The 25,609-nt window shown below is 35.0% G+C and overlaps 2 protein-coding genes across 4 annotated transcripts in view; one reads left to right on the forward strand and one right to left on the reverse strand.

Moving 5' to 3' along the window:
* Prkaa2 (protein kinase AMP-activated catalytic subunit alpha 2) lies at nucleotides 1–24,968 on the forward strand. Of its 3 annotated transcripts, XM_033767213.1 has the most exons (8): nucleotides 1–153; nucleotides 10,229–10,322; nucleotides 10,873–11,017; nucleotides 13,206–13,293; nucleotides 15,292–15,516; nucleotides 20,686–21,190; nucleotides 22,887–23,013; nucleotides 23,500–24,968. In XM_033767213.1, the coding sequence occupies exons 2-8, from the start codon at nucleotides 10,263–10,265 to the stop codon at nucleotides 23,736–23,738; spliced, it is 1,389 nt and encodes a 462-aa protein (XP_033623104.1). In that variant the 5' UTR covers nucleotides 1–153; nucleotides 10,229–10,262; the 3' UTR covers nucleotides 23,739–24,968. The 3 variants fall into 3 exon arrangements, with proteins under 3 accessions (XP_033623104.1, XP_033623103.1, XP_033623102.1); XM_033767212.1 differs by lacking the exons at nucleotides 1–153; nucleotides 10,229–10,322 and adding an exon at nucleotides 12,250–12,350 and having other exon boundaries at nucleotides 10,943–11,017; XM_033767211.1 differs by lacking the exons at nucleotides 1–153; nucleotides 10,229–10,322; nucleotides 10,873–11,017 and adding an exon at nucleotides 11,970–12,350.
* Nucleotides 23,730–25,609, reverse strand: part of Fyb2 (FYN binding protein 2) — a 96,836-nt gene continuing 94,956 nt past the window's right edge. Inside the window, exon 20 of the mRNA XM_010603636.3 lies at nucleotides 23,730–23,774. Within this exon, the coding sequence (XP_010601938.1) occupies nucleotides 23,756–23,774 (19 nt within the window). The 3' untranslated portion in view covers nucleotides 23,730–23,755. The remainder of the gene's footprint in view (nucleotides 23,775–25,609) is intronic.

Raw genomic sequence — 25,609 nt, forward strand, 5'->3', positions numbered from 1 at the left:
CTTTTCTTTAGTTGGAGAACATCAGTTGACAGGCCATAAGGTGGCAGTTAAAATATTAAATAGACAGAAGATTCGCAGTTTAGATGTTGTTGGAAAAATAAAACGAGAAATTCAGAATCTGAAACTCTTTCGCCATCCTCACATTATCAAACTGTAAGTACTTTATGCTTGATCATATAAGAGAAAACTGTTTTGAAATAGTTTTAATAGAATTTTACAGATACTTATCTTGGGTTGTCCTTACAAAAACATCACCTTTTCATGTTTGTTTAACTGATGAAATAATCTTTGCACACTCTTGATTTAGAATTAAATTGGTACTGAGTTTAAGTGATAAGTGCAGCCTTGAAAGTTGACTTGTTAGTCTGTACCTTAGAGGTCAGATAGGCATTGGATATTCCTAAGTTGGTTCATTTTTATAATTTTTTTAGTCACTTTCCATTAACATACCAGTATATTTTATTTTTGGAAAGCAGAAAGTAATTGTTAAAGATTATCCTACCATAGTATATAATTTGCAGAACTGCAAATAATTCTATAATTGCCAGTAAATACAATTTTTAGGAAATCAAATTAATTATTTTGGGAATAATTACAAACTTTAAAGATAAATATTAAGAGAAATAAGGTAACTAATTAAGTAAAAGATACACTCATAATTAACCTAAAATTGTTTAAACTCATAAAAATTTATATAGTAAATATGCAGAAGTATTCTTTTAAATTATTTGAAGTTGCAGTTTAATGTTCATTGAGAAAATGTAACATTTTAGGCATTGAAAATTATTTTTAATTGTAAAGTTTAATAGTCTTACAAATATTAATTGCAGTTACTGAGTACCTGATAGAGGCAAGAAGCTATGGGAGCATTTTATATATGTGGCTTCATGTTATCCTCATGATAAACTGATATAAGGTAGTCATATTTATAGACAAGGAGACTGAATAGCTAGTGAACATCCTAGCTTGTCCAAGGTGATGTACAGCTAGTAAGTTGCATAGCTGGCAGTTTAGTTCCCTGGCTGGCAGTTGAATACTCTGCTGTCTGTATTCTATCACTCTCAAAACTGAGTTCTATAAATCTCTTTTAAAGGAAAAGTAAATTTTTGCATTCCTGGTTTTAACTTGATTTCAAAATTACCATTAAATATGTAGAAACAAAGAACTAGGTATAAACCTCAAGTATAGTTTCAAAACAACTATGAAGCCAAAAAGTCAAATTTTAAATGCAGTTAAAACAAAATGACATTTAAGCCAGGCAGTGTGGCACATACCTGTCATCCCAGCTACTCTGGTGGCTGAGGCATGAGGTGGTTCCTCGAGCGCAGCCTGAGGCCACTGTGACCTTGTTTCAAAATAAAAATGTACTTTTACATACTACATAAAATATATTATTTATACTCTATACTTTCAGCCACATTGCCTCTTTAATTGTAGATCTGAATTATAAAAATGATACTCATGTATTCTTGCTACTGAACAGACTTACTAATATAATTTATAATAGAGTGATTTAAACAGAGAGGACTGCCTTATGCTTAGAATGGCTTTGCTTGTTTTATGTAGTGTTGACTAACTGCCAAAAATAGTTCTCTTGTTGCAAACTGGGCCTCTAAATCTTTACTTAAAAGTTCACTCGATCATAAACATTGAAAGTGAGGCTACTTGACTTGCACAGCAGCCCTTGGTGTTTTTTGTTTTTTGGGGTTTTTTTTGTTTGTTTGTTTTTTGAGGCAGTCTGACTAAACTGCCCAGACTGTATTTGAATTTGGCAGTCCTTCTGCCACAGTCTTCCAAGTAGCTGGGATTACAAGCATGTGCCACCATAATTTTAAAAGATTCTTGTAAAATACCCCACCTATAAGCTTCGTGACCCATCTCTCCTGTTCTTTGTTTTTTTAACTTTAAAATGGTATGTTTCATTGTGTTATTTAAGTATTAAATGTATTGCCATTAGTAAAATACCTAGTATTTAATGAGCATTGATTGGCTCAAAAGCAGAAATTAGAAATCTGTGAGCTGAATCCAGTTTTCTTTCATGATTCTGGATGGTTTTCACTGAACAGAAACTGTTCATATCTGACTTGTCTCCATGTTAGTAATATCTTAGTTGCTGAGTGACTTCTAAGCTAAATCTCTTTGTTTTTCATTGAGTGACTACTTTTTTGTGAGAGGAGAAAGCTGAAATGGTCAGACTCAAAGTAGCATTTGCCCAAGTGGGCTTACAGAAGGAAGCCGTATCTCTGTTTGCCTTATGTCTTGATCTCTTTGCTGTTTAGATGCTACCCCTGGAAAGCCCCATTTAGAATATGTGTCCTAGTTCCTATTCTGTTCCTAAAAGCACAGGTTACAGGTTACTAAGCAGTTACAATTGTCATGGAGATTTACATCTTATTTTTATGTCATATTTATTATTGTTTCTTCATTTCTATAACTAATTTTTGTTTGATTCTCATTTTGATTTATAGTTATTTGATTAATTACTATTTATGTTTTCTGAAGGGGTTATAGAACATTTTCAGAGTGGTCAGAAAGTAATTGGCTGAGGTGGATTTAGTGTTTATAATAGTTCTGGCTTTAAGCCTTGAGCTTTAGTTCATTTAACCACATCACATAATTGGGGATCTGAATTACAATTTTTTGAAAAAGGTGTTCATGTATTCTTTCTCCTGAACATGCTTATAGCTTCTAGAAGAGTCAGTGATATAAATAGGGAGAGAGGCCTGATTCTAGAGTGGCTTTACTTGTTTCATGCAGCCTTGACTAACTGCCAAAAATAGTTCTCTTGTTGCCAATAGACCTCTAGAATTAGCCATAGAGTTTGAATACCAAAGTGTAATAGATATTTACTGAATGATTTTTATATTAATTCAGATTGAAAAAAAATGTTTATTTCAGCCTAAAACTCATTGGTGGAATACTAAAAGAAGCAAATAGAATTTAAAGAAAAATGAAAACTTTATCACAGACTAGAATTTGTTGAGTTGATTTTTGTCCCTGTCCCCCCCCACATAGTTCTTAGGAAAAATGATTTTAATTGGTCAGAAGATTAGTACTTTCTAGTTTGGATGAGATTTTTTTGCCTGACTTCTTATTTAGTTTTAGTCTTATTAACCTATAGACAGTTCTTTAGAACTACATATATTTTATATATACATATATATGTGTGTGTATGTATGTGTGTGTATGTGTATATATATATATATACACATACATACATATATATATATATATTTACCTACCACCTCAGCTTTCAGTGTTGTAGTTCCTAGGTTTCTATGACCCCAGAGTCTGCTTGTTTTTGTTTTTGATTTTGCCTCTTAAAACTTTCTCTTGTTGGCCTGTAACAGTTAAGCTCAATCGTCAACTTAATTTGCTTGGGAGCTGCCTAGGGGATTGGTAGAGCACAGTTCTGGGTGTGTCTGGGTAGGTTATGGGGTTGTGATCTTGAGGTCTATATCTCATCTCTGGTCCCTGCTGTAATATTCTCTTGCTGTGCTTACTGGCCACTGTGAACTGAGCAGCTTTGCTCTTCCACACCCTTCTTGTGAAGCCATGGACTGAATCCTTTGAAAGTGTAAGCCAAATTAAATTCCTGCTTTAAGTGGTGGCTATCAAGTGTTGTGTTCCAGCAGTGTGAAAGCTGACTAATGCAGGGCCTCTCTTTATCTTCCTGCCCACTAAATACATCATTTTAACATACTGAACCAGTGTAATTTTCTTAGTGAACCCTCTTTGGGTGATGTCATTACTATAGTCATCATTAGTTGTTTATTCAAAGGAAGCACAAATCTGTATTTCTACTCTACTTTTTTATTTTCCTGAATTCTGAAACATTTATTGAAGTATTTATTGGATGTTTCTATTCTCAAGTACAAAATCATATGAAATTTGGAACTAAATTGAACTTTTTTCAGATTTATTCTTTTTTTTCTTTTTCTTTTCGTGATTGAAAATATCATTCATGCAATTTCCTAAACTCAAAATTTAAGCATTATCTTTTGTTGCTCCATTTTCTTCAACCCTTTCTATAATTAAGTTCTGTGGCACTTTTTCCTAAGTGTCCTCTGAATCTATTCACTTTGTACTGACTGTAAAGTTAACATATTCTCTTGCTTGTTGTACTTCTTCTGTTACCTCTACCTGGAAAACATTACCTACACCTCCCTTTGCTGCCAATTCCACTTGTCTTTTAGATCTTGGCAGACTGGGTTAAGCTGCATCTTCTTGGCTGCTAGGGCTCCCAACATTGACTTCCTGCAAAGCCCTCAACTGTGTGCTATAATTGTTTCTTATTGGTATCCCCCACACCCTGAATTCCTTATGAGAAGGAGCTATATTTTTAAATACTTTTTCATTTATTTAAAAATTTTTATTGAACATCTTTGAGACAAGTACTGATCTAAATTTGAGGATACAATGGTGAAAGCGTTTCTGATCTTGTCACATTTATTTTCTAGTGGAGATTGGTAGTAGGTAAACAAATGGGACAGGATTATTTTAGGTAGTGATGAGTGCTGTGAGAAGTGAAACAGTTCTGTCATGGAGTGATACTAGGAAGGAGACATCTTTATCACTACACTGTGCAGGTTTAAAATTTCATCAAATTAATGGGAATTAATGAATCTAATCTTTGACCAGTAGTATCTGCTTGTATCTCGGATAGAGACACATTATGTCTCTGGAAGTACATGTCAACTAGTTTTTCAAATGAAAACAAATCTGATCAAGTTTCTAGATTTAAGATTAGAAATAGAACTTGTGCATTATAGGATGGACCCGCAAAATTGGAGCTGCAGAATCCTCTATAGGACAAACCAACTGATTTCTTCTGAAACACACACACAAATACACAGACAAAAAATAACTTCCAGTGGAGGATCAGCATATGAGTTAAAAGACCTAAGAAATGTATCAACCATTTGCAGAGTATCGTCTATATTTGGATCCTAATTTTTTAAAAAAGAATATAAGTAATTTAAAAAACCTTCTGATTGCATATTTTGATGAAATTAATGATTTTTCTACATGTATGCCTGATAACATATTGTATATCATAGATACCACATGCATATATATATACATGTACACATTTTAAAAGCTGTGTTTTAGAGATAAGTATGGAACTATTTATAGAGAAAATGAAAGTCAAATTCAATATGAATTGGTAACTCAGTACACTTTTATAAAGTTAGTATTCAGGACATCTTATATTCTAGATTTTTACAGAAATTTTTATTCTGTATGTCCATACATAAGAAAAGCACCATCAACAAATGGGCAAAAGACATAAGTAAACATTTCATAGAAATGTGTATATTGTTTTGTAGGTGTTAGATAATATAATTTTAAATCCACAGCTTTCTAAAGATTTTGACATTGCTACTCTTTGGAAAACAGTTTACGTTGTCTTCTAAAATTGAGTATTTACACGCATTGTGACTGAGCAGTTCTGCTCAGCTATATATAAAAGAGAAAACCTTGCTATGTACAAGAAAGTTCACAACAGCAAATAACAGCCATTAGAAATAAGCTGAATACCCTGTAGAGATGGAAGATATAATGGATAGGCTATTACATTTTCTCTAGAAATAAAGTGTTTGTAAATGCGGAGGGGAGGAGTGGGTGAAGGGAGGACAGGGACAAGGGGAAAAAATGAGAACCAAGGCCTGTCATGTGGAGGTACAAGATCCCAATAATGAATGCAACTGTACTATATACCTAAAATGTACCAATAAACTCAATTAAAAAAAATCCTAGTAAGAATTATTATGAGCGGTGAAAGGAGGGCAGGGACCAAGGGGAAAAGATGAGAACCAAGACCTGTCATGTAAAGATACAAGGTCCCAATAATGAATGTAACTACTATATACCTAAAATTTACCAATAAACTCAATAAAAAGAAAAAAAATAGACTGTTACAGAAGAGTAGGTAAGTAAACACAATGGAGTATTGTACAGTGGTCAAATCAAGTAATTATGTGTGAAATACTACATTTAGATTGCCTTTTGTATTTTATGAAAAAACCCACAAAATTTCATAACCAAATAAGAGAATAACGAGTTATTATACTGTATATCTTCAAAGTAGTTTCTCATAGTACAAGACATACATCAAAAAGATTCTTACGAAAAAGAAATAATAGCAAAAAACTTTCTTTTTAACAAACTAAGATAAACTTGTATAAATAAACAAATTAACATATATATATTGAAATATTTTTCCAACAACAGAATATGTAACTTTCAGGAAGTATTTGAACTTCTCCCTCCTTTTTCTTCTAAAAGGGAAAACATACAATATTTGAGTTTGTGTGTCTGACTTTTTCCACTTTAACATCATGTTCTCAAGTTACACCCATTTACCTATGAATGCCTCAAGCTTATCTTTTCTTTATGGCAGTGTAGTACTCTATTGTGATAAATATATATTTTCTTATCAGTTCAACTGTTGATGGACATATATGTTGTTTCTAAGATCTATTGTAAATTGTGCTGCTTTAAACGTGTATGCATTTATCCCTGCAATACATTGATTTTAAGTCTTTTGAAGGGGATAGCTTGGTCAAATGGAATTTCTATTTTTAGTTTTTTGAGGACTCTCCACCCTAATTTCCATAGCGATTGTACTAGTTTGTATTCCCACTAACAATGTACAGTAGTACAGTGTGCCCCCCCAATCTTGCCAGCATTTGTTGTTATTTTTATTATTATTATTATTATTTTTTTTTGAGACAGGGTCTTGCTGTGTAGTTCAGGCTGGCCCTGAACTATGTAATGCAGTCTGACCTTAAACTCACAGCAATCCTCCTGCCTTAGTCTCCTCAGTGCTAGGACTACAGGTGTGCATTACCATGCCTTGGCTATTTTTGTTTTTGTTTTTTTTATCATAGCCATCTTTCTGGGGTAAGATGGTATCTCTGTAGTTTTAACTTGCATTTCTCTGATGGCCAGCAGTGATGAGTGTTTTTTCATGTATGTATTGACCATTTGTACTTCTTTTGAGAAGTGTCTATTCATTTTGGTTGTCCATTTTTTGATTGAGTCTTTTATTTGGGGAGGAGTCTATAGCTTTGGGTTTTTTATATATTCTTGATGTTAGCCCTCTATCTGTGGAATAGCTGACAATTTTTTTCCCATTCTGTAGATTGTCTCTTCACTCTGTGCATTGTTTCCTTTGCTGTGCAGAAGCTTTTTAATTTATAGATCCTATTTGTTGGTTCTTGGTATTATTTCTTGTGCCATTGGGGTTTCATTCAGAAGGCCCTTGCCTGTGCCTGTTTTTAGGAGTTGTACATATTTTGTCTTCCAGCAGATTGTTTCTGTTTTAACTATTAGATTTTTGATCCATTTTGATTGTAGGTTAGTATGTGGTGAGATGTATGCATCTAAACTCAATCTTCTGCATGTGGATGAATGTCCAATTTTTCCAGCACTATTTATTAATATAAAAATGCTCTCTTTCCACCAGTGTATGTTTTTTGGCTCCTTTGTCAAAGATCAAATAGCTGAATGGGCCTAAGGTTGTTTTGGCTTCCTCTGTTCTGTTCTGTTCTGCTGATGCATGTGACTTTTTTTTTTTTTTCCAGTACCATGCTGTTTTCATCAATATAGCTTCACAGTATAACTTCAAGTCTGGGATTGTGATGCCACCTGCTTTTTTTTGTTGTTGTTGTTGTTATTCAGGATTACATTTGTTATTTTGGGTCTCTTCTGATTCTATGTAAATTTTAAGATTTTTCTCTAAATCTGTGAGAAATGATGACATTGATATTTTGATTGGAATTGCATTAAATATGTACATCAGTTTTGGAAGTATGGGCATTTTTATTATGTTGGTTCAGAAGAGGGAATATTTTTCTATTTTCTGATGTCCTCAATTTCCTTTTTCAGTCTGATGTGATTTTCATTGCATAGGTCTTTTGCTTCCTTAGGTTAATAAGGATTTTATTTTGAATGGCATTGCTTTCTTAATTTCCTTTTCAGCGGGTTCATTATTACTGTATAGGAATGCTATTAAGTTTCATGTGTTTTGTATCCTGCTACACTGCTGAATTTGACTGTCAAGTTTAGGAGTCTTTTGGTAGAGTTTTATGAGTCTTGTAAGTGAAAGATCATGTCTTCTGCAAATACTTAGTCTGTTCCTATAGGTATCCCTTTTATTTGTTTTGTTTGATTGATCTGACTAATGTTTTGAGTACCATGTCAAACAGTGCTGATAATGGATGTCTTTGTCTTCTTCCTGATTTTATTTTATTTTATTTTATTTTATTTTGGGTACTGGGCATCAAACTCAGGACCTTGTGCTTATGAGGCAGGCAGCAGAACCACTGAGCTAACTCCCCAGCCCCTTCTTCCTGATTTTAGAGGGAAAGCTTTAAATGATGCTGGCAGTAGATGGTTGTAACTGGCTTTTATCATGTGAGATAAAGACCTTCTCTACCTGTTTTCTTCAGGTTTTTAATGGATGTTGGATTTTGTCAGGCATTCTATGCATATTTTAAAATGATCATGTTATTTTTGGCCTATTATTTGGTGAATTAATTTATTGATTTGAATGTGTAAACCATTCTTGCACCCCTGGGATGAAACCTACTTGGTCATGATCTGTGATATTTCTAATAATTTGTCACATTTGCCAGGGTCTTGTTAAGGATTTTTGCATCTGTGTTCATTAGAGAAATTGGCCGATAGTGCTCTTTTTTGGTTGAATCTTTGTTTTGGAATCAGGATGATGTTAGCTTCCGAGAATAATTTTTGAAGTACACTTTCCCTCTCAATTTCATTAAAAAGTTTGAGGAGTACCAGTTGTTAGATCTTCCCTGAAGTTTGTGTATAATTTGGCTGTGAATTCATTGGGTATTTTTCTTAATTGTTCTTTTTTTTTTAATTGCTGCTTCAATTTTGTTCTTTGTTACTGGATTGTTCAAGATTTTTAAGTTTTCTTGGTTTAGTTTTGGCAGTTCATGTATGTCTAGGAATCTCTCTGTTTCTTCTGAGTTCTGCAATTATTTGACATGTTTTAGCCATATGTGGACAAAAGAATGTGAATACTATTGTTGGCCGAAACATTCTGTATGTGTGTTAGTATATTGATATGTAAATGTTAGTGTATGTGTATTACAGATATAATAAAATATATATTAGAGCTCTTATTTGTTTGAAGATTTGATTCAACTCTGATATTAGTTGATTTTTTTGTTTAGTTAACCAGTCTGTTTGTGATAGTGGGGTATTAAGATCCCCTATTATAATTTTATTGATGTTTGTCTGATCTTTTATGTCCATTAGAGTTTGTTTTGTAAAGTGAGTGCACCATGGTTTGGTGCATATATGTTTATAATTGTTATCTTTTCCTATGGAATATTTAGTTCCATTAACCAATAAATAATGTCCTTTGCTTCTTTTGATCAGCTTTAGCTTAGAGTTCACTTTGTCTGAAAATAGGATAGCTATTCCCACTTATTTTTGTTTTCCTGTTGGGTGGAATATTGTCTTCCACCCATTGATTTTTAATGATTTTTTGTTTTTTGTTTTTTTGGTATTAGGGATTGAACTTGGGGTCTTGCACTTGTGAGGCACGCAGCGGACTTTGATATTTATTCTGTGAATTTCTTTTTGTGGTAAATGTATTTCTGGAATACAGCATGCTTTTGGATTTTGTTTCTGGATCCATTCTGCTAATCTGTGTCTTTTGATTGGCAAGTTGAGTCCACTTATATTGCCAGGTAGTTACAACTGCTGACTTACTTCTGTCATTGCATTCATTTCCTATTGCTGTTTGCTTGGCTTGGATTGCTTTTAACATACAACTTCCCCTTTCCCTTTTTTCTTCAATTTCATTTCTTGAAGAAAGAGTCTTTTGTCCACTTGCTGGATTTTGCTGATTGTATGCTTCTCTCAGATATCTTTTACTTGTCCAAGAATACTTACTGTTTATATTTAAATAGATGATACCTTGTATCTATTGATTGTGAACAAATTTTGGTTTAAATGGAAAAATGAATGCTTAATTCTGTTGAAGAATGAATGATTTCAAAAATCTGAAAGGAGGGCACTAAAGGATAGTATGTGGACCTCATGAGTTAGAATACTTTTGCATTGTATTAGCATAAAATTTGCCATCTTAAATATTGTGAAATAATACAATATGCAGTTGTAGCAAAAATAGATATACTACTTTGATTTGGTGCAAGTAACATTATTAACCTTTATTTTATTTTAAAAGATACCAGGTAATCAGTACTCCAACAGACTTTTTTATGGTAATGGAGTACGTGTCTGGAGGAGAATTATTTGACTACATCTGTAAACATGGACGGGTAAGTGATGTATTATTTAGTCTACACTAGAAAACAGGCACATATTGGGAAATATCCAACCATAAAGGTATTTTCAGGTTTGAGTTGTTTTTCTAATAATGCCCAACTAAACATACAAAGAATCAGACAAATTTTCTTTCTTTAAAAGTATAATCCTCAACCAAAATCAAAATTCTGATTTGGGGACATATATTCCACTTAATTTCTAAATGATTCTTATGGTTTTAAGTCTATAAAATTATGTTGACACAGTTATTTTTCTTAGGAATTTCACATAAGTTCTGATTTAGTATGTCTTATGATAATTTCCTAAAACATTGTGTACGTTTAATAATATTAATTGAAAATTAAACATTATTCCCTTGCAACAAAGCAAAACCTGTCAAATGGCATAGTAAGCTTTGGCAAGGTTTTGGTTGGTTTGTTTTCTCTTGATTTGTTGAGAATTCTAATTGGCTTGCTTAGTTATTTTAGACTGATTATAAAACTAAGACTCTTGTTAAGTTGATCTCCCAGATGTTCATAATACAGTTTCTTTTATACTTGATAGGTTGAAGAGATGGAAGCCAGGCGGCTGTTTCAGCAGATTCTGTCTGCTGTGGATTATTGTCATAGGCATATGGTTGTTCATCGAGACCTAAAACCAGAGAATGTGTTATTGGATGCACAGATGAATGCCAAGATAGCTGATTTTGGTATGTAACTCTAGGGTTGTTCAGAGATATATAGCTATCTTTTAAAGTGTGCCAGTAACAATTCTTATAGTACTAAAAACTTTCAATTCCAACCTTGTAAATCCTGTACCATGAAAAAGAATTAGTTGTAGTCTCTATACCATCTTGCTTTGTTCCTTTAAGTATACTTTTAAAATGCAGATACTTCTAGTAAACTAGTTAGAGGGCTAGGACTAATATCTAGAATATATAAAGAACTTAAAAAAATTAGACACACCCCCAAAATAAAAGGCCCAGTTAAAAAATGGGCAACTGAAATGAGTAGACACTTCTCAGAAGAAATAGATGGCCTATAATACATTAAAAAATGTTCAACATCTCTGGCTATTAAAATGCAAATTAAAACAACATGAAATTTCAACTTATTCCAGGAAGAATTTCCTGTCATCAGGAAATCAAATAGTAACAAAGGCCAGAGAGGCTGAGGGGAAAAGGGAATCCTTCTACATTTTTGGTGGCAATGTAACTAGCATAGGCATTACAGAGATTAGTATGGAAATTCATCAAAAAACTAAAACTAGGAATTCCATTTGACCTAGATGTTTCCCTTCTAGTATCTTCTGGAAAGATGTATATCATCTCATAGTGATCCATGCATACCCGTGTTTATAGCAGCATGAGTCATTATAGCTAAATTGGGAAACAGTCTACATGTCCACCAACAGATAAGTGGATAAGGAAAATGTGGTGTTTACACACAATGGAGGACCACTCTGCCATAGATTTGAGTCATTTGTAGGGAAATAGATGCACTTTGTAACCATAATGCTAAGTGAAATAAATCAGAAACACAAGCTTAAATATTATATTTTTTCTTACATAAGAAACTCAAAGTATTAATAAAGAGCAAAATAAAAGATAGATAATAAGGAAAAGGAACAAGAAATGGAGGGAGGTGAGGGAGGGAGATGAAGAAAGAATTAAGATGTGTTATGTACATGGACCAACTTCCACAAGGAGTGCGATCATTATTATCTGAAACATGTACAGATAAAAAAAACAAAACTAAAAAAAATTATTCGATCTGCATTTCTTCCTAAGGAATGATACTTCACTTTTCTTTCTTTTTTGCCAAAGGTCAGTGTTAGAGGGTTGGGGAGGAGTCCCAAACGCTTTTGAAAATGTGAAGGTATTTTACCTAATGAGGGCATATAAACAGAGCTACATGAAAATTTGCATACATCTTTGAAAAGTTTTACAGTTCTTCTGTGATTGGTGGAGAGGTCCATGAGTCGTAGTGTAATATCTAACAACTTAATGAAAGAATGGGCGTTTCATCACGGGTAAAGACAAGGTAAAATCTTTTTTTTTTTGTTTTGTTTTGTTTTGTTTTGTTTTTTCTCCAAAGACTTTCTATAATAAACATACCCACGTGTAACTGCAAAAGAGTAGAATGGGAGATCTTAAGGAAAAAGAGTTGTGACAGCATGAGAGTTCATTCAGCCTTGCTGATTTAAATGATTTTCTATAGTTTGTCTTTAAACTAGGAAAAATAGTTTCACCATTTCTCTTTCTTCTCTAAATAATGAAACTCTTTTCGTACTATAGTTCAGCTTGATTTTAGAATCAATAGATTTTTTTCTATGTTAAATCTTTCCAGATTAAAAACCTTAGAAGAGTAACCTGCTTATAAATTGGGGATTTTGATTTACTGATGTTTTAGATTATTTATTTATTGTTTGTTTGTTTTTTTTGAGACAAGGTCTTGCCATGCAGTTCAGGTTGGCCTTGAACTTCAGGCAATCGTCTTGCCTCACCCTCCCAAGTGCTGGGCTTACAGGCATGCATACCACTCCCACCTAGAAAGGCTTTTTAAAAGCATAGTAGCATCTATTTTATTCTTTCAATTGTAGAAGTAGATAATATTTTTATGATTTTATTTTTGGAAAAGTTAAAATAATTTAGAATAACCTCAATTGTAAAGTAAGCGGTTCGTTTATTTAGAAAGGTAACAACTCCAGTCATATACATGATGTTCTTTAGCTTTTGTATGATCATGTAAGCATTGTGAAATGATCTCTTTTAAACCTAAAAGTACTTTTCACTGCTTTACTAAAAGATATGATTTATGGAGTGTTAAACACTTTTTAATCATGTTTTTAATCTCTATCTAAAATATCTAGCAGTAAGTAAACGTTTTTATTTTCAGGATTATCTAATATGATGTCAGATGGTGAGTTTCTACGAACTAGTTGTGGATCTCCAAATTACGCAGCACCTGAAGTCATCTCAGGCAGGTAATAAAGCTTTTTGTAATCTTATAATATTTAATTATAGTATATTTTTGGAAAACAAGATTTTTAACACAAAAACAAATTGTTTACTTATTTTTCAATTGTTGGAGGGAAAAAGGTTATATTAAATGCTTTTTTATTCAGAATTTTGTATTAAAAATGTAACTGAGCTGGGCATGCTGGTACATACTTATAATCCCAGCTATTTGGAAACTGAGGCAGAAGGAATGCAAGTTTGAGGGTAGCCTGGCAGCTTAATTAGACCCTGACTTAAAAAAAAAAAGTAAAAAGGGCTAGAATATAGTTCAGTGGTGAAAGGCTTGCCTATCAAGACTGAGGGCTGGGGATGAATCTGTAGTACTGCAATAAGAAAAGAAAGGGAAACAGATCTTGTCTTCATTTTAGAAAAGTACAGGTAAAAGTAAGCACTTGTTAATTTTAATCTAGAGTTGTTATTTGTCAGACATAATGCTTTAGTAATAATCACTTATTTGTTTGTGGTAGTGAGATTGAAGCCAAGGCCTTCACACTGAGCTGCGGTATCTCCCCAGACCTTTTTGTTTTTCATTTTGACACAGGGTCTTGCTAAGTCAGTAAGAGCTTGAACTTTCAATCCTCCTGCCTCCCATTCCAGAGTAGGGGGGTTATAGGAATGTACCACCACACACCTGGCTAGTTTACATATTTTGTAAAGTCTGTGGAATATTGTTTTATATTTTGTCTTTGAAAAAATGAAATTTTGGAGCATAATATTTTTATTCCATTAAATTAAATTATACAAGTAGTGACTTTATAGTTTATTGATGGGCACAATATGATCACATTTGTGCAGATTACAGTGGTGAAGTCAAGTCTTTCTGCATTGGCCAGTGTGATTTAAAAAGTAAACAATTCTTTGAAAATATTGAAAAGTGGCACATAAAGGAAAGTACTGCAAGTAGCAAATATAGGAGTGTTTTAATCCATTTGGGTTACTGTAACAGAGTAACATAGAGTAGCTTTTAAACAATAGACAGCATTTCTCACCTTTCTAGAGGCTGAAAAATGCAAAGCAAGTGCTGGCAGAATTGAAGTCTGGTAGGACCTTTTCCCCTAGTCCACTGTAACCTGATGTGGTGGAACAGGCAGCAGTCTCTCTGCATGGTCTCTCTGTAAGGTCACTAATCCCACCATGAGAGTTTCACCCTCCTGACCTCATCTCCTCTAGAGTCTCCACCTCCTGATGCCATCCATAACTTTGGGAGTTTTCAGCATGTGAATTATCAGGGGACATGAACATGCAGTCCATTGCAAGAAGTTTGGATAATTTAGCAAATGATATAAATCAGGAACAGCAATTTTTATAGAATTTTTTTCTGTCCTTTGCACTGGAGTTGCACTTGTCACCACAGCCCAGGTTTGAGTTTGTTAATTCACTATTGGGAATTTTAATTCTGTAGAAAGATGAGAGAAAAAATAGCTGAGAACTATAGATACAGGTTATCTGGAGCAAAGCTAATCTTAGTTCTGTGAGCTAACAAGTGATTGCTAGAATAAAAGTAGTAGGTACAAATTTGATCTCCATAGTACTAGTTTAGCACTTTAATGTTTCAAATATTGTTTAAAATGGGTGTGCAAGGGATAAAAATTGCCATACGTACATTTTCTTGTAATAGTTCTGTGGGAGGAGGACCTATACACTGTGCTATTATTTTTTAAAGTTTGTGATTATCTACTTTGATGTTTCCTTCAAAAATCAACCATAGAAAGTGTTACAATTTTTAGTTAGTAAGTTACAATTAAATGAGTTGGTGACAATGTTCTTTTTAGCAAATTTCCATGGTAACTGGTTAGCCAAATTATTCCTTACAGAGAACAGCCATTGAGTATTAAGAGTGGCCATGATTTTATTTTAAAAACCTTGAAAATGTACTGATCTGTACTAAATATGTATATAGAAGCAGGATACAGAAAGATGAGGAAAAAGTGATACTTGCTTCTCAGGTTTGTGACCTTCTTTAGGTTATATGCAGGCCCTGAAGTTGATATCTGGAGCTGTGGTGTCATTTTGTATGCCCTTCTGTGTGGCACCCTCCCGTTTGATGATGAGCACGTTCCTACATTGTTTAAGAAGATCCGTGGAGGTGTGTTTTATATCCCAGAATATCTCAATCGTTCTGTTGCCACTCTCCTGATGCATATGCTACAGGTTGACCCTCTGAAAAGAGCAACTATCAAAGACATAAGGTGATTATTCTTCTTGTTTCCACTTTGCATACTTGCTTGTAGTAATAATTGTGACATTAACTGAACACTTGCTTTGTGCTAGTGTTACAGCACTTCATTTTAATCAGCATTTTACTGGTCATACTGCAAAACCTAATCATGTTACTTGTCTTTAAAATACTTGACAGTGCTGCTGAAACTTTTTAGCTTAAGTTGTAAAGCATATAAGCCTCTTCTTCACAAGGCTCTACTACCTCTGAAGTTTAATTTGTCTTCACCACCATAGCCCTTGTACCACTGTTTACCTCTAGAATTTTTTACCCTGAAAAGAAGGGCCCTCGCTCTCCAGTTCTGCCTCCTGCCACCCTCTAAATGGATTCCTACAGTATGTGGCTTTTGTGTCTGGCTTTTTTCATTTAGCATATTTTCAAGGTATTTCCACACTATAGCATGTGTCAGTACTTCATTCCTTTTTTGCTTGAAAAATATTCCATTGTGTGGCTAGACACTACGTTTGGTTTATTCATCAGCTGATTAGCAGTGAGTTGTTTCTGTCTTTTGGTTTTTATGAATAATGTTGCCATAAATATACACATACATATTTCATATGGTCATATATGTTTTCATTTCTTATGCATATATATGTAGCATCTGTAATTGTTGTATTCCATTGTTGTTAATGCTCCTGTTTGTTTTGTGATTTTCCTGAACTAATTCCTTAAAAGTCTGATTTCATGTTTGGCTACTAAAGACCTTCCTTTTTTAGCTAACTGGTCAACTAGTAATTAGGTGGAGTTTCTTAAAATGGCATTGTCTGAGCCAGGTGTGGTGGTATACACCTGTAGTTCCAGCTCCTTGGAAGACTGAGGCAGGAGGATCACTTGAGCCCATGAGTTTGAGACCAACCCTGGTAATGTAGTGAGCAACTTGGGAAACATAATGAGACCTCATCTCAAAGAAAAAAAAAGCCATAGTTTAATAAGTCTCCCAGCCTTCAGAAAGGCTCTGTGTATTGGCGTGTAGCAGTGGTGCTCCAGTGGTCACTTTATAAGTCTGCCTTAGGTGTCACCTCCTGCTTGTTCAGAGCTTCACAATTTGCCAATGGGGAGAAATTAAGACCCTCTCCGTTCTTTCTTGGGTATTGTATTACCTCTCCATTGCTGGTGTAAAATACCTAACATGCACAACTTAAAGGAGGAAAGATTATTTGGACTCATGATTTCAGAGATTTTAATCCATGGTTGCTGGCTCCAAGGCAAACAACATAGCAGAGCTGTGAAAGCTGCTTATAGGATGTCATCCAAGAAGCAGAGAGAGCAAGGAAGAACCTGAGAGAAAGGAGAAGGGAACAGAGAGCCTCCACAGACACACCCCCCCATGACTAATCTCCTAGGCACTGCTCAATTTGATAATCCATATTAACAGCCAGAAGACCATCCTTTGTCACCTTGATACTCAAACATATCTCCTTAAACTGTGCCTAATCTCTAAATAAATACAGTAACAAGGTCAGAATTCTGCCCAATACAAGTATCTTGCATGCAGCTAAAAGCACACTAATTCCTTCCACAAAGTCTCAACAATACCAACTCAAAATTCCAAGTCCAAAGTCTTTTTCTGATATGCAAGACAACTCTTAACCTGTGAATCCCTGTAAAATTAAGAAGAAAAAGCAACATATATACCCTCAAGATAAAGTAACACAGGGTAAACTTTCCCATTCCATCAGGAAAGAGCAGGGGTACAGAAAAGAATCAGGCCAAAACTCAGCAAAGAAAAGATTAAGTCCTATACAAACCTTGTGTCTGGCATCTGGTGTACACACGTGGTTGTATGATGTGAGCACCAAGACCCTGCCCCTGTTGCTTGCCAATCACGGTCCATGTGGCCTTTCTCTCAGGCTGCCTGTGCACACTACCTGTTGTTTTCCTCAGCAGATGTCCCACATTTCTGGCTGCTCCAGCTTCCTGGGTCTTTATTGAAGCATTGGCCTCATCCTGACAGTTTCATGCATCACCCACTCAGAGACTCTTACAGGTTTTCTGACCCTCTCATACATCATGTAATCTTCCAGGCTGTCCTTGGGAATCTGAGTGGAAGCCTCCGTAACCATTACTCTTGCATTCTTCATGTCTGTAAACGTGATGTGACATCTGATGATACCCGAGTCTGTCACCACCTTGAGAAGTGCCTGCGCGCACTGAAATCATGTCTCTAGTGGCATCTGGGTGCTTGGATGGCTGAACACTGTGAAATGAATCCTGGGGAATCCCTTCCCAGGAGAGGCAGTTTAGGACATGGACAAAATATATAGAGAAGTTTTTCTTTGCCATAGTGTAACATGAGTATAGCCTTTATTGTTCACATTTTGATCATTATTCTAGTTTTCTGACCCCTCACTAAAATTGTCCATTAAGGTCTACTTCAAATATTCTAGGACTTTTCTGGCCACATCTCCCAACTTTTAAAAATTCCTACTAAAGCCATTTCCAAAGAGTTCCAAGACATATGATCAGGTATAGCCACAGCAGTGACCCCATCTCTCTGGTACCAATTTTCTAAATTGATCAGCTTTCTATCAGTGGGACAAAATACCTGACATACACAATTTAAAGGAGGTAGTGTTTCTTCTGGCTATTTTGAAGCTTTCAGTTCATGGTTGGTGGATCTGAGGAAGAAATATGATGGAAAGGCATATAGAGAAAAGCTGTTAATCTCATCACAGCCAGGAATGAAGGCACAGGGTGAACACCAGAGAGGAAGGGACTGTGGACCAAGTACAGAACCACTGAGCTAAATCCCAAGCCCTTTTTTTACTTTATTTTTTTTAGTTCTCAAGGTTATGAATGCCCTCACGACCCCCCACCCTCACCCCAGATATACCCAGAAGTGTGCTTTACTAATCTCCAAGATGTCTAAGCCAGTCAGGCTTACAGTCAGGATTAACCATCACAGGTGTGGGCACAGCCCTACAAATATGTTCCTGGCTGTCTTAAGCCCTAGGAATATATGAAAACCTTTCAAAGACCCCCTTGAAACTCCTATTCCCTAACTTTTCCCTTTTAGATTGTTGAGTCCGCTTCTTGGGTACCCAACATTGCTTCAGATAGCTGGGTTCTCTGTTGCCATTGATCGTTTTTGGCCTGTAGAGAAGACTTTGTTTGTAGTGGAGTAAGCTCTGAGTTTCATCAGATAAAGACAAAGGCTTTGAGTACAAGTTTCCAGGGAATTGCTAGGTAGGTTAAATAGTGGTGGTTCTTTTGGGGAGAATGGGGAGTCCAAGCCCATTCCAGTGTTTGTTATCCTGTTGATTTTCTCAGCTATTTGATTATGAGGCTGTTGGTTCTTAAGGCTGATTCATGTGTAGATGGAGAAAGAAAGATAAATAAAAGGCAATTTAAGCCCTACCTCCCACTTTTCTTCCCAAGAGTCAACCATTTTTCTTGAATACTCTTCAGATTGTTGCAAGGTATTTGGTTAATTTCTGTGGAGTTATGAACAAGTTGATTTTGAAAAATCTTGCTAGAAATCTCAAACACTTGATTCCCTTTACTACTCCTTTTCATAACTTATTATGCTTTCATGATTTTGTGCTAGTTCATTTCTTAGAACACAGCAAAACCTTTTCTTATCCTAATATCTTCGCACATAATGCTTCTTTTGCTGGTAGTATCTATTCCCCCTCTTGGCCTGGTCATTTTGGTGTTTGCTTAAGTACATATTACTCAGAGGGGCTCTGCTAATCATCCACTTCCCATTCTGCATTCTGTGTTTTCGCTTTACACTGTGCTTTTCCACTTACAATCCATATCACAGGATTTGTATAGCTATGTTTATATACAAACATTTGTCTAAATCTGTATCTACCTAGTATGCAATTTCTGTGAGGGAGAGTGTGTCTTTTTGTCCATAGTTTGTTCTCAGTAAAATACTCATAGTGAAATTGTGTTTCATTTGGTCAAAATGTATCATTGATCTGAGCTTAAGGAATGCCCAGTACTGTCATATAACAATGCTTAATCATGAAGAATAGTGTGTGCTATAGGAAAAAGGGTGAAAGGGGTGTGGTATTCTAAGGTGGCAATAGCACTGTCAAGTACAAAGGCCCAAAGTATGAGAAAATAAGATTTAGGAGAGTAGCCCTCAAGCTTTATAGTGTTTTTAGTGCTTAGCCTGTTAAAAATTATGGAGGCCCTCATAGAAGTTGTTTTTAAATGTAGACTCTATCAATATTTAGCCTATTAGAATTAAAACTGAGAAATTAAAAAATATTTAATTCACTTAACTGTAAATGCATTACATGTTAATTTAAATAATACATCTTTTATGAAAACTTTTATTTTCCAAAAAAGTATAGGAAGAATGTTACTATTTTCTATTTTTACAACTCTTTAATATCTGGTTAAATCCAAGACAATTATGTCCTTACATCTGTATCTTCATTCACTCTTGTAATAGTATTAACTGAAATGTATAAGGATCTGACCCGACTTAGGTAAGTGATTGGAAAAGAAAGGAGTATTTTAGTAGCCTATCAGATAATTGTGAGGTTTTTTTGTATATTAAAATAAAGCTTAATATATTAGTCTTTAATATCAAATTAAAAAACATACCAGTGAACTTTTGTACTTTATTACATTATAATCAACTAGTCTGTCATTTTGAGTAGATCTCTCATGCCTGTGTGGTTCTGTTAAACTTGTACAATGGCCAATAGAAAATCTTGGGTTGCTGATACCTGCAGGTTTCCCTAAATGGTGACATATTTCATTGTATCAAAAAAGTCATATTTGTTATGATCAACACTGACCTTATTAGATAGTCCTTAGGTATTGAAAAGCTTTCAAGTTCATAGAGCCATGTAGAAATTAATCTACAAAATTCCAAAGTTTTGCTTGAAGTCCTGATTTTTATCTTTGGTAACAAGTATTGCTACTTATTTTTCTTGGAGTGACAGGCTCACTTTGCTCATTTTCAAGAAAATTGAGGCAAACACCCAAATCAGAATAATCATAATTATTCAAGAGTAGAGATGAATTAACTTGTCCAGGGTCGCTGATAAGTATAGAGCTGGTGGTGGGACTGGAGACCAGATCTCTCTGAGTCCTTGTTGTATTGGCCCATGTCTAAATTATTTGGGATGTACCAAAATATATTCTTACAACAATGTATTGTGGTGTTTTTTCCTAGAGAGCATGAATGGTTTAAACAAGATTTACCCAATTACTTGTTTCCTGAAGACCCCTCTTATGATGCTAATGTCATTGATGACGAAGCTGTGAAAGAAGTGTGTGAAAAATTTGAGTGTACAGAATCAGAAGTAATGAACAGTTTATATAGTGGTGACCCTCAAGACCAGCTTGCCGTGGCTTATCATCTTATCATTGACAATCGGAGAATAATGAACCAAGCCAGTGAGTTCTACCTCGCCTCTAGTCCTCCAACTGGTTCTTTTATGGATGATAGTGCCATGCATATTCCCCCAGGCCTGAAACCTCATCCAGAAAGGATGCCGCCCCTTATAGCAGACAGCCCTAAAGCACGATGCCCATTGGATGCACTGAATACAACTAAGCCCAAATCTTTAGCTGTGAAGAAAGCCAAGTGGCATCTTGGAATCCGAAGCCAGAGTAAACCATATGACATCATGGCTGAAGTTTACCGAGCTATGAAACAGCTGGATTTTGAGTGGAAGGTAGGAAAATGTGCATTCAGGTCAATTGGAGAAGTCATTTTCCTTTAAAATAAGCCTTCTGAGCATTAAGTTGAATATTGAGATCAATAAAAAGTTATTTTTTGATTTTGATATAAATATAGTGTACCTCAGTACTTTTGGCTGGTAAATCCCTTCTTTCCAATAATTAACATATGCATTCAAAACATAACAAATACACCTATACAAGGATGAACAGCTGTTGGTGTTGGAACCTATGTATTGTGAATTATAAAATAGCATTCTTGGCCAAGAAACAGAAGGTAATCAACTTGAAATTATGTGAGAAAATACTGTACCTGTTTCATCATGCTACATAACAAGAAGTCCTGAATCTTCAAAGATAGCATGTCTTTACTTTTTCTTTCTCATGGGAATTTATTTTGCTTCTTAATTGGGATGGTGGTGGAGGCATGTGGCTGTGACAGTAGTGGCTAATATAAATTATATTGTCAGGACATATTTTTTTCAGTCAAATACTTTCTATCTTTTTTTTTTTTTTTTTTTGGTTCTGGGGATTAAACTCGGGACCTTGTGCTTGCAAGGCAGGTGGCAGCACCACTGAGCTAAATCCCTGGCCTAACAAACCCTTGCCATCAAGTTGAGAAACTTTCTCACTTATCAGGTACTTTTAACCCTTAGTCAAGGTATGTTTTCTTAGTATCACCCACTTTTACTCTCTTCTAAAGATAGTGGTTAATTTCATTGCAATTCTACTTGAATATAGAGGGAAAGTGCTTTTTCATTTAGATATCCCTTTCACGTTTTTCTTTTCTTGACTGAAAATTCTTTTAAAGGAAGAAAAACATTCAGACTATGTAAATATTTATTTGATATGTTTAAATTGCATTCATTATTTGTACATGAGTAAATGGAAATATTTCCTTCAATCTAACATAGCACTCCCTTTCCTGAAGCAGCTTTATTTAATTAAAAAAGATATATTTGTATCTTTAAAATTTCTTCCAGAAAAGTTTTTGAAACTACTTCAGTAGATGTTTTTAAAACCCAGAAGGCTGTGTTTTGAGATGCAGTCTTATTTTTGAGACACACAGAGCCTGAACATGATGATGCATGCCTTTAATCCCAGGACTCTGGGAAGCAGAGGCAGGAGAATCACAAGTTTGAATCCAGCCTGGGCAATTTAGTAACTTCGCAAGACCTTCAGAATTAAAAATTAAAAAGGCTAGAGTGGAACTTAGCACAAAGGCCTTAGATTAAATGCCCAGTGGTGGTGGTGGGTGGGGAGCAGTTAGTTATTATCCTCACAGGATCCTTGTGATGCCTGAGTTTTGTGACAGACCCTCAGGTAAGCCTTTGACATGTTAGTTCCTCTGTATTCCTGCTGCTCCCTACTCAGCAGTAAAAGACTAAAGGAAAGGCAGGGTAATCAAGATTATTATTGAGGCTTTAGGTTGGACACGGATCTGGAGTGAAGGTTAGATGCTGTCCAATGCTTGAGTTCTCTTTAAACTGTAATTATTCACAAATGGTGCTGCTCAGGGAGATTAATTAAATATTAAAGTATGCCACTTGTAATATGTAAAAAGGGAATCAATGAGAAATTCCTTCCGTACTCCAGTTGTTTCCATACATCAATTATTTGTTTTTGACACTTTTTGCAATACCAAGGGAGGCATGTTTTTAGTTTGTTATTTTTACTGGTTTCTTGTTTTAGGTAGTGAATGCATATCATCTTCGTGTAAGAAGAAAAAATCCAGTGACTGGCAATTACGTGAAAATGAGCTTACAACTTTACCTAGTTGACAATAGGAGCTATCTTTTGGATTTTAAAAGCATCGATGGTAAGCTATGCAGCCATGAGCTCTGAGAAGATAAACCTTGGCACTAGTCGACCAAGTAAAATAATTTCAGAGACATCGTGGGTATGTCTTCTGCACTGGTTATTAAGTGGTCTATACTTAACCAAACTGTAAGTGAAGTGATTTCAACTTTTTTTTGATGTGTAGGAGAAAACAAGTTGCTAAGATGTGCTTTCTTCACATGCAGGGATATCATTTTCAGTTCAGTGTTAATGTCACATATTCTATTGAGCATTTGGGGACCACATCTGGCTGAGCAGGGATAGTGTGAGTGATTAGTAATGCCTGTTCAAATTGTCAGAGGGCAGAGATACTGCCTCCTCTGCTCCTGAAACACTGAAAGATGATATTCATGACTCAGTTGTCCTTGCTCAGATGTCTTTACTTAACACTCTTGACTGTGGCAACTTGGGAAGAAGACTTGGGCAGATGCACCTTTCATATAAATTGCTCTTTGGTCCATTCCAGATGAGGTGGTGGAGCAGAGGTCCGGTTCCTCAACACCTCAGCGTTCCTGTTCTGCTGCTGGCTTACACAGACCGAGATCAAGTTTTGATTCAACGACTGTGGAGAGCCATTCGCTCTCTGGCTCCCTCACTGGTTCCTTGACTGGAAGCACAGTGTCTGCAGCATCCCCTCGCCTGGGTAGTCACACCATGGATTTTTTTGAGATGTGTGCCAGTCTCATCACCACTTTAGCCCGTTGATGATCTGTCCCTGGTTTCTATCTTTCTGTCACTGCACTGTGAAGATAAGACATGTTCTTTAAATTATTACCTTCCAGATATCACATACTCTGCAATAGTAATTGTGAGATATAAATATTACCAGGGGAAATACAATACCATTGAAACTACTGAAAACAAAAAGCCTGACATTTAATTTTCTTTTAGAACTCTCATTCTGTTGTGCCTCTCATAAGCTCACACAGGCAGCATTTTTAATGGGTGGACAATATGAAGATTGCTAATGTACCATAGTGAATTCACTACGGATGATGAGCACACCTCACTGGCGAGCAAGCTAATCTAGTACCTCCTTGTTCCACTACTTAGTGTAGGTAAATCCAGTTTATTTCCTAAATTTCAGCAGGTTTTAAACCACGTTTTTGCTCCCATTTTTGTTGCACAAGAAGATTAAAAGACAAAATAGTTATCATTAAGATGCTTTTTAAATGGTGAAATCTTAAAAGTTTACCCTCTCCCAAAATTTAGAAACTCAGCTCTTTAACAGTGTTTGCAGATACTGCCTACTGTTCACCAGAAGGGCTGCGGTCCTGTAACAGGTACCCATGATTTTCTTAATAACAGTTTTGTTTTGAGATTCCCAGAATGATGTTTCTCTTAAGAACCTTAGAGGTTCTAGTTAGTATTGAAACATCTGAAATTGGAACACTTTTTCTGTACTTTTCCATAAGCTTACATGATTTAAAGACCTGTCTTTTTCAAATTCTTTTCATGTCTTTTATTTTTGCACATTACCAGTCATGGTAAAATAGTAGACAGTTAAATGAAACAACTTGAAACATCACTAGCCCTTAAAAGAGAACTTATCTTCGATCTTTTATTTTGTGTGTATGTGGTAAGGGAGGATAAGGAAGTTAGAGTCCTGTTATATCTCACGATGCTGATTCTTCATGTGAAATTTAAGTTATACATGCCATTTCCTTCTCCCCCTTTGCCTTTGACCGTTGTCTTTGTTCATTGTCCTTCAGTGGCTGATTACCTTAACTTTTGATTCCTTTTTGGTTCCCTTTCTTGGCTGCTAGCCATTTAGTTTGAAAACATGATACTGGCCCTAAGGGTTTTTATGCTTCCAAAGCTTGATAGGCTGTGACCTTCACCCTTGATCCTGATAGGGTGAGGAAGCCTTAAACATTTAAAAATATTGTCTCTTGAATAAATATATGTGATGTTTACATATATACATGTATGTATTCATACACCAGTGCTTTTAATCTAAAAAAATTTTTTTGTTTTGCTTTGTGCAAGGGTGTTTTTTTAAGATTAAAAAACCCAGACTATGTAGCAAGGTAGATAATAGCTCATTTTAGTAAAAGTTTAATTTTTAAATTATGTAGAATTTATCTAATTTGTATTTATTTGCTTATTGTATTTATGTTGTAATTAATCTCATTCACCCAATTCACCCTATATTAAGCTCTTGAAAACAACAAAAAAAATATTGCCTTTACAGGTTTCTTTTTGCCAAAAATAATGTATTTTCTACGAAGAAACATGAAAATACTAGCCCAAGTTTTTGTGTTTATGGAAGATAATTATGTTTATCTTTAAAGATCATTTGAGTCAGGGGTTTGTGTTGTGTCATCTCAAATTGTTTTGTAGATCTTTTAAAATATGGTGTTCAATATTCTAAGTTCAGCTTCTTAATACCAAAATGAAAAGAATCTTTTTCATGTATTTGGGGTGTAGGGATGTGATGGTAGTTTAAGGTTTAACCTTTGAAAGATTGCCACCTTGTGGTCAGAGAGGGTAATTTTTTTTAGTAATTAATTTGGTAGGATAAATAGTTGTGCTGTTAAGTAAGCTGTGCATTGTCTGTATAGCATAATCTTGAC

This window comes from Fukomys damarensis, unplaced genomic scaffold (genome assembly GCF_012274545.1).
Source record: "Fukomys damarensis isolate Sample0158 unplaced genomic scaffold, DMR_v1.0_HiC HiC_scaffold_23, whole genome shotgun sequence".
In the NCBI taxonomy this organism is placed as follows: Eukaryota; Metazoa; Chordata; class Mammalia; order Rodentia; family Bathyergidae; genus Fukomys; species Fukomys damarensis.

Excerpts from the sequence above, each read along its gene's own strand:
- Prkaa2 (XM_033767213.1), top strand. The coding sequence starts at position 10,263 with ATGGTAATGGAGTACGTGTCTGGAGGAGAATTATTTGACTACATCTGT. Across the intron at positions 11,018-13,205 it reads TGCCAAGATAGCTGATTTTG|GATTATCTAATATGATGTCA; the intron begins GTATGTAACTCT and ends TTTTATTTTCAG. Across the intron at positions 23,014-23,499 it reads GGATTTTAAAAGCATCGATG|ATGAGGTGGTGGAGCAGAGG; the intron begins GTAAGCTATGCA and ends GGTCCATTCCAG.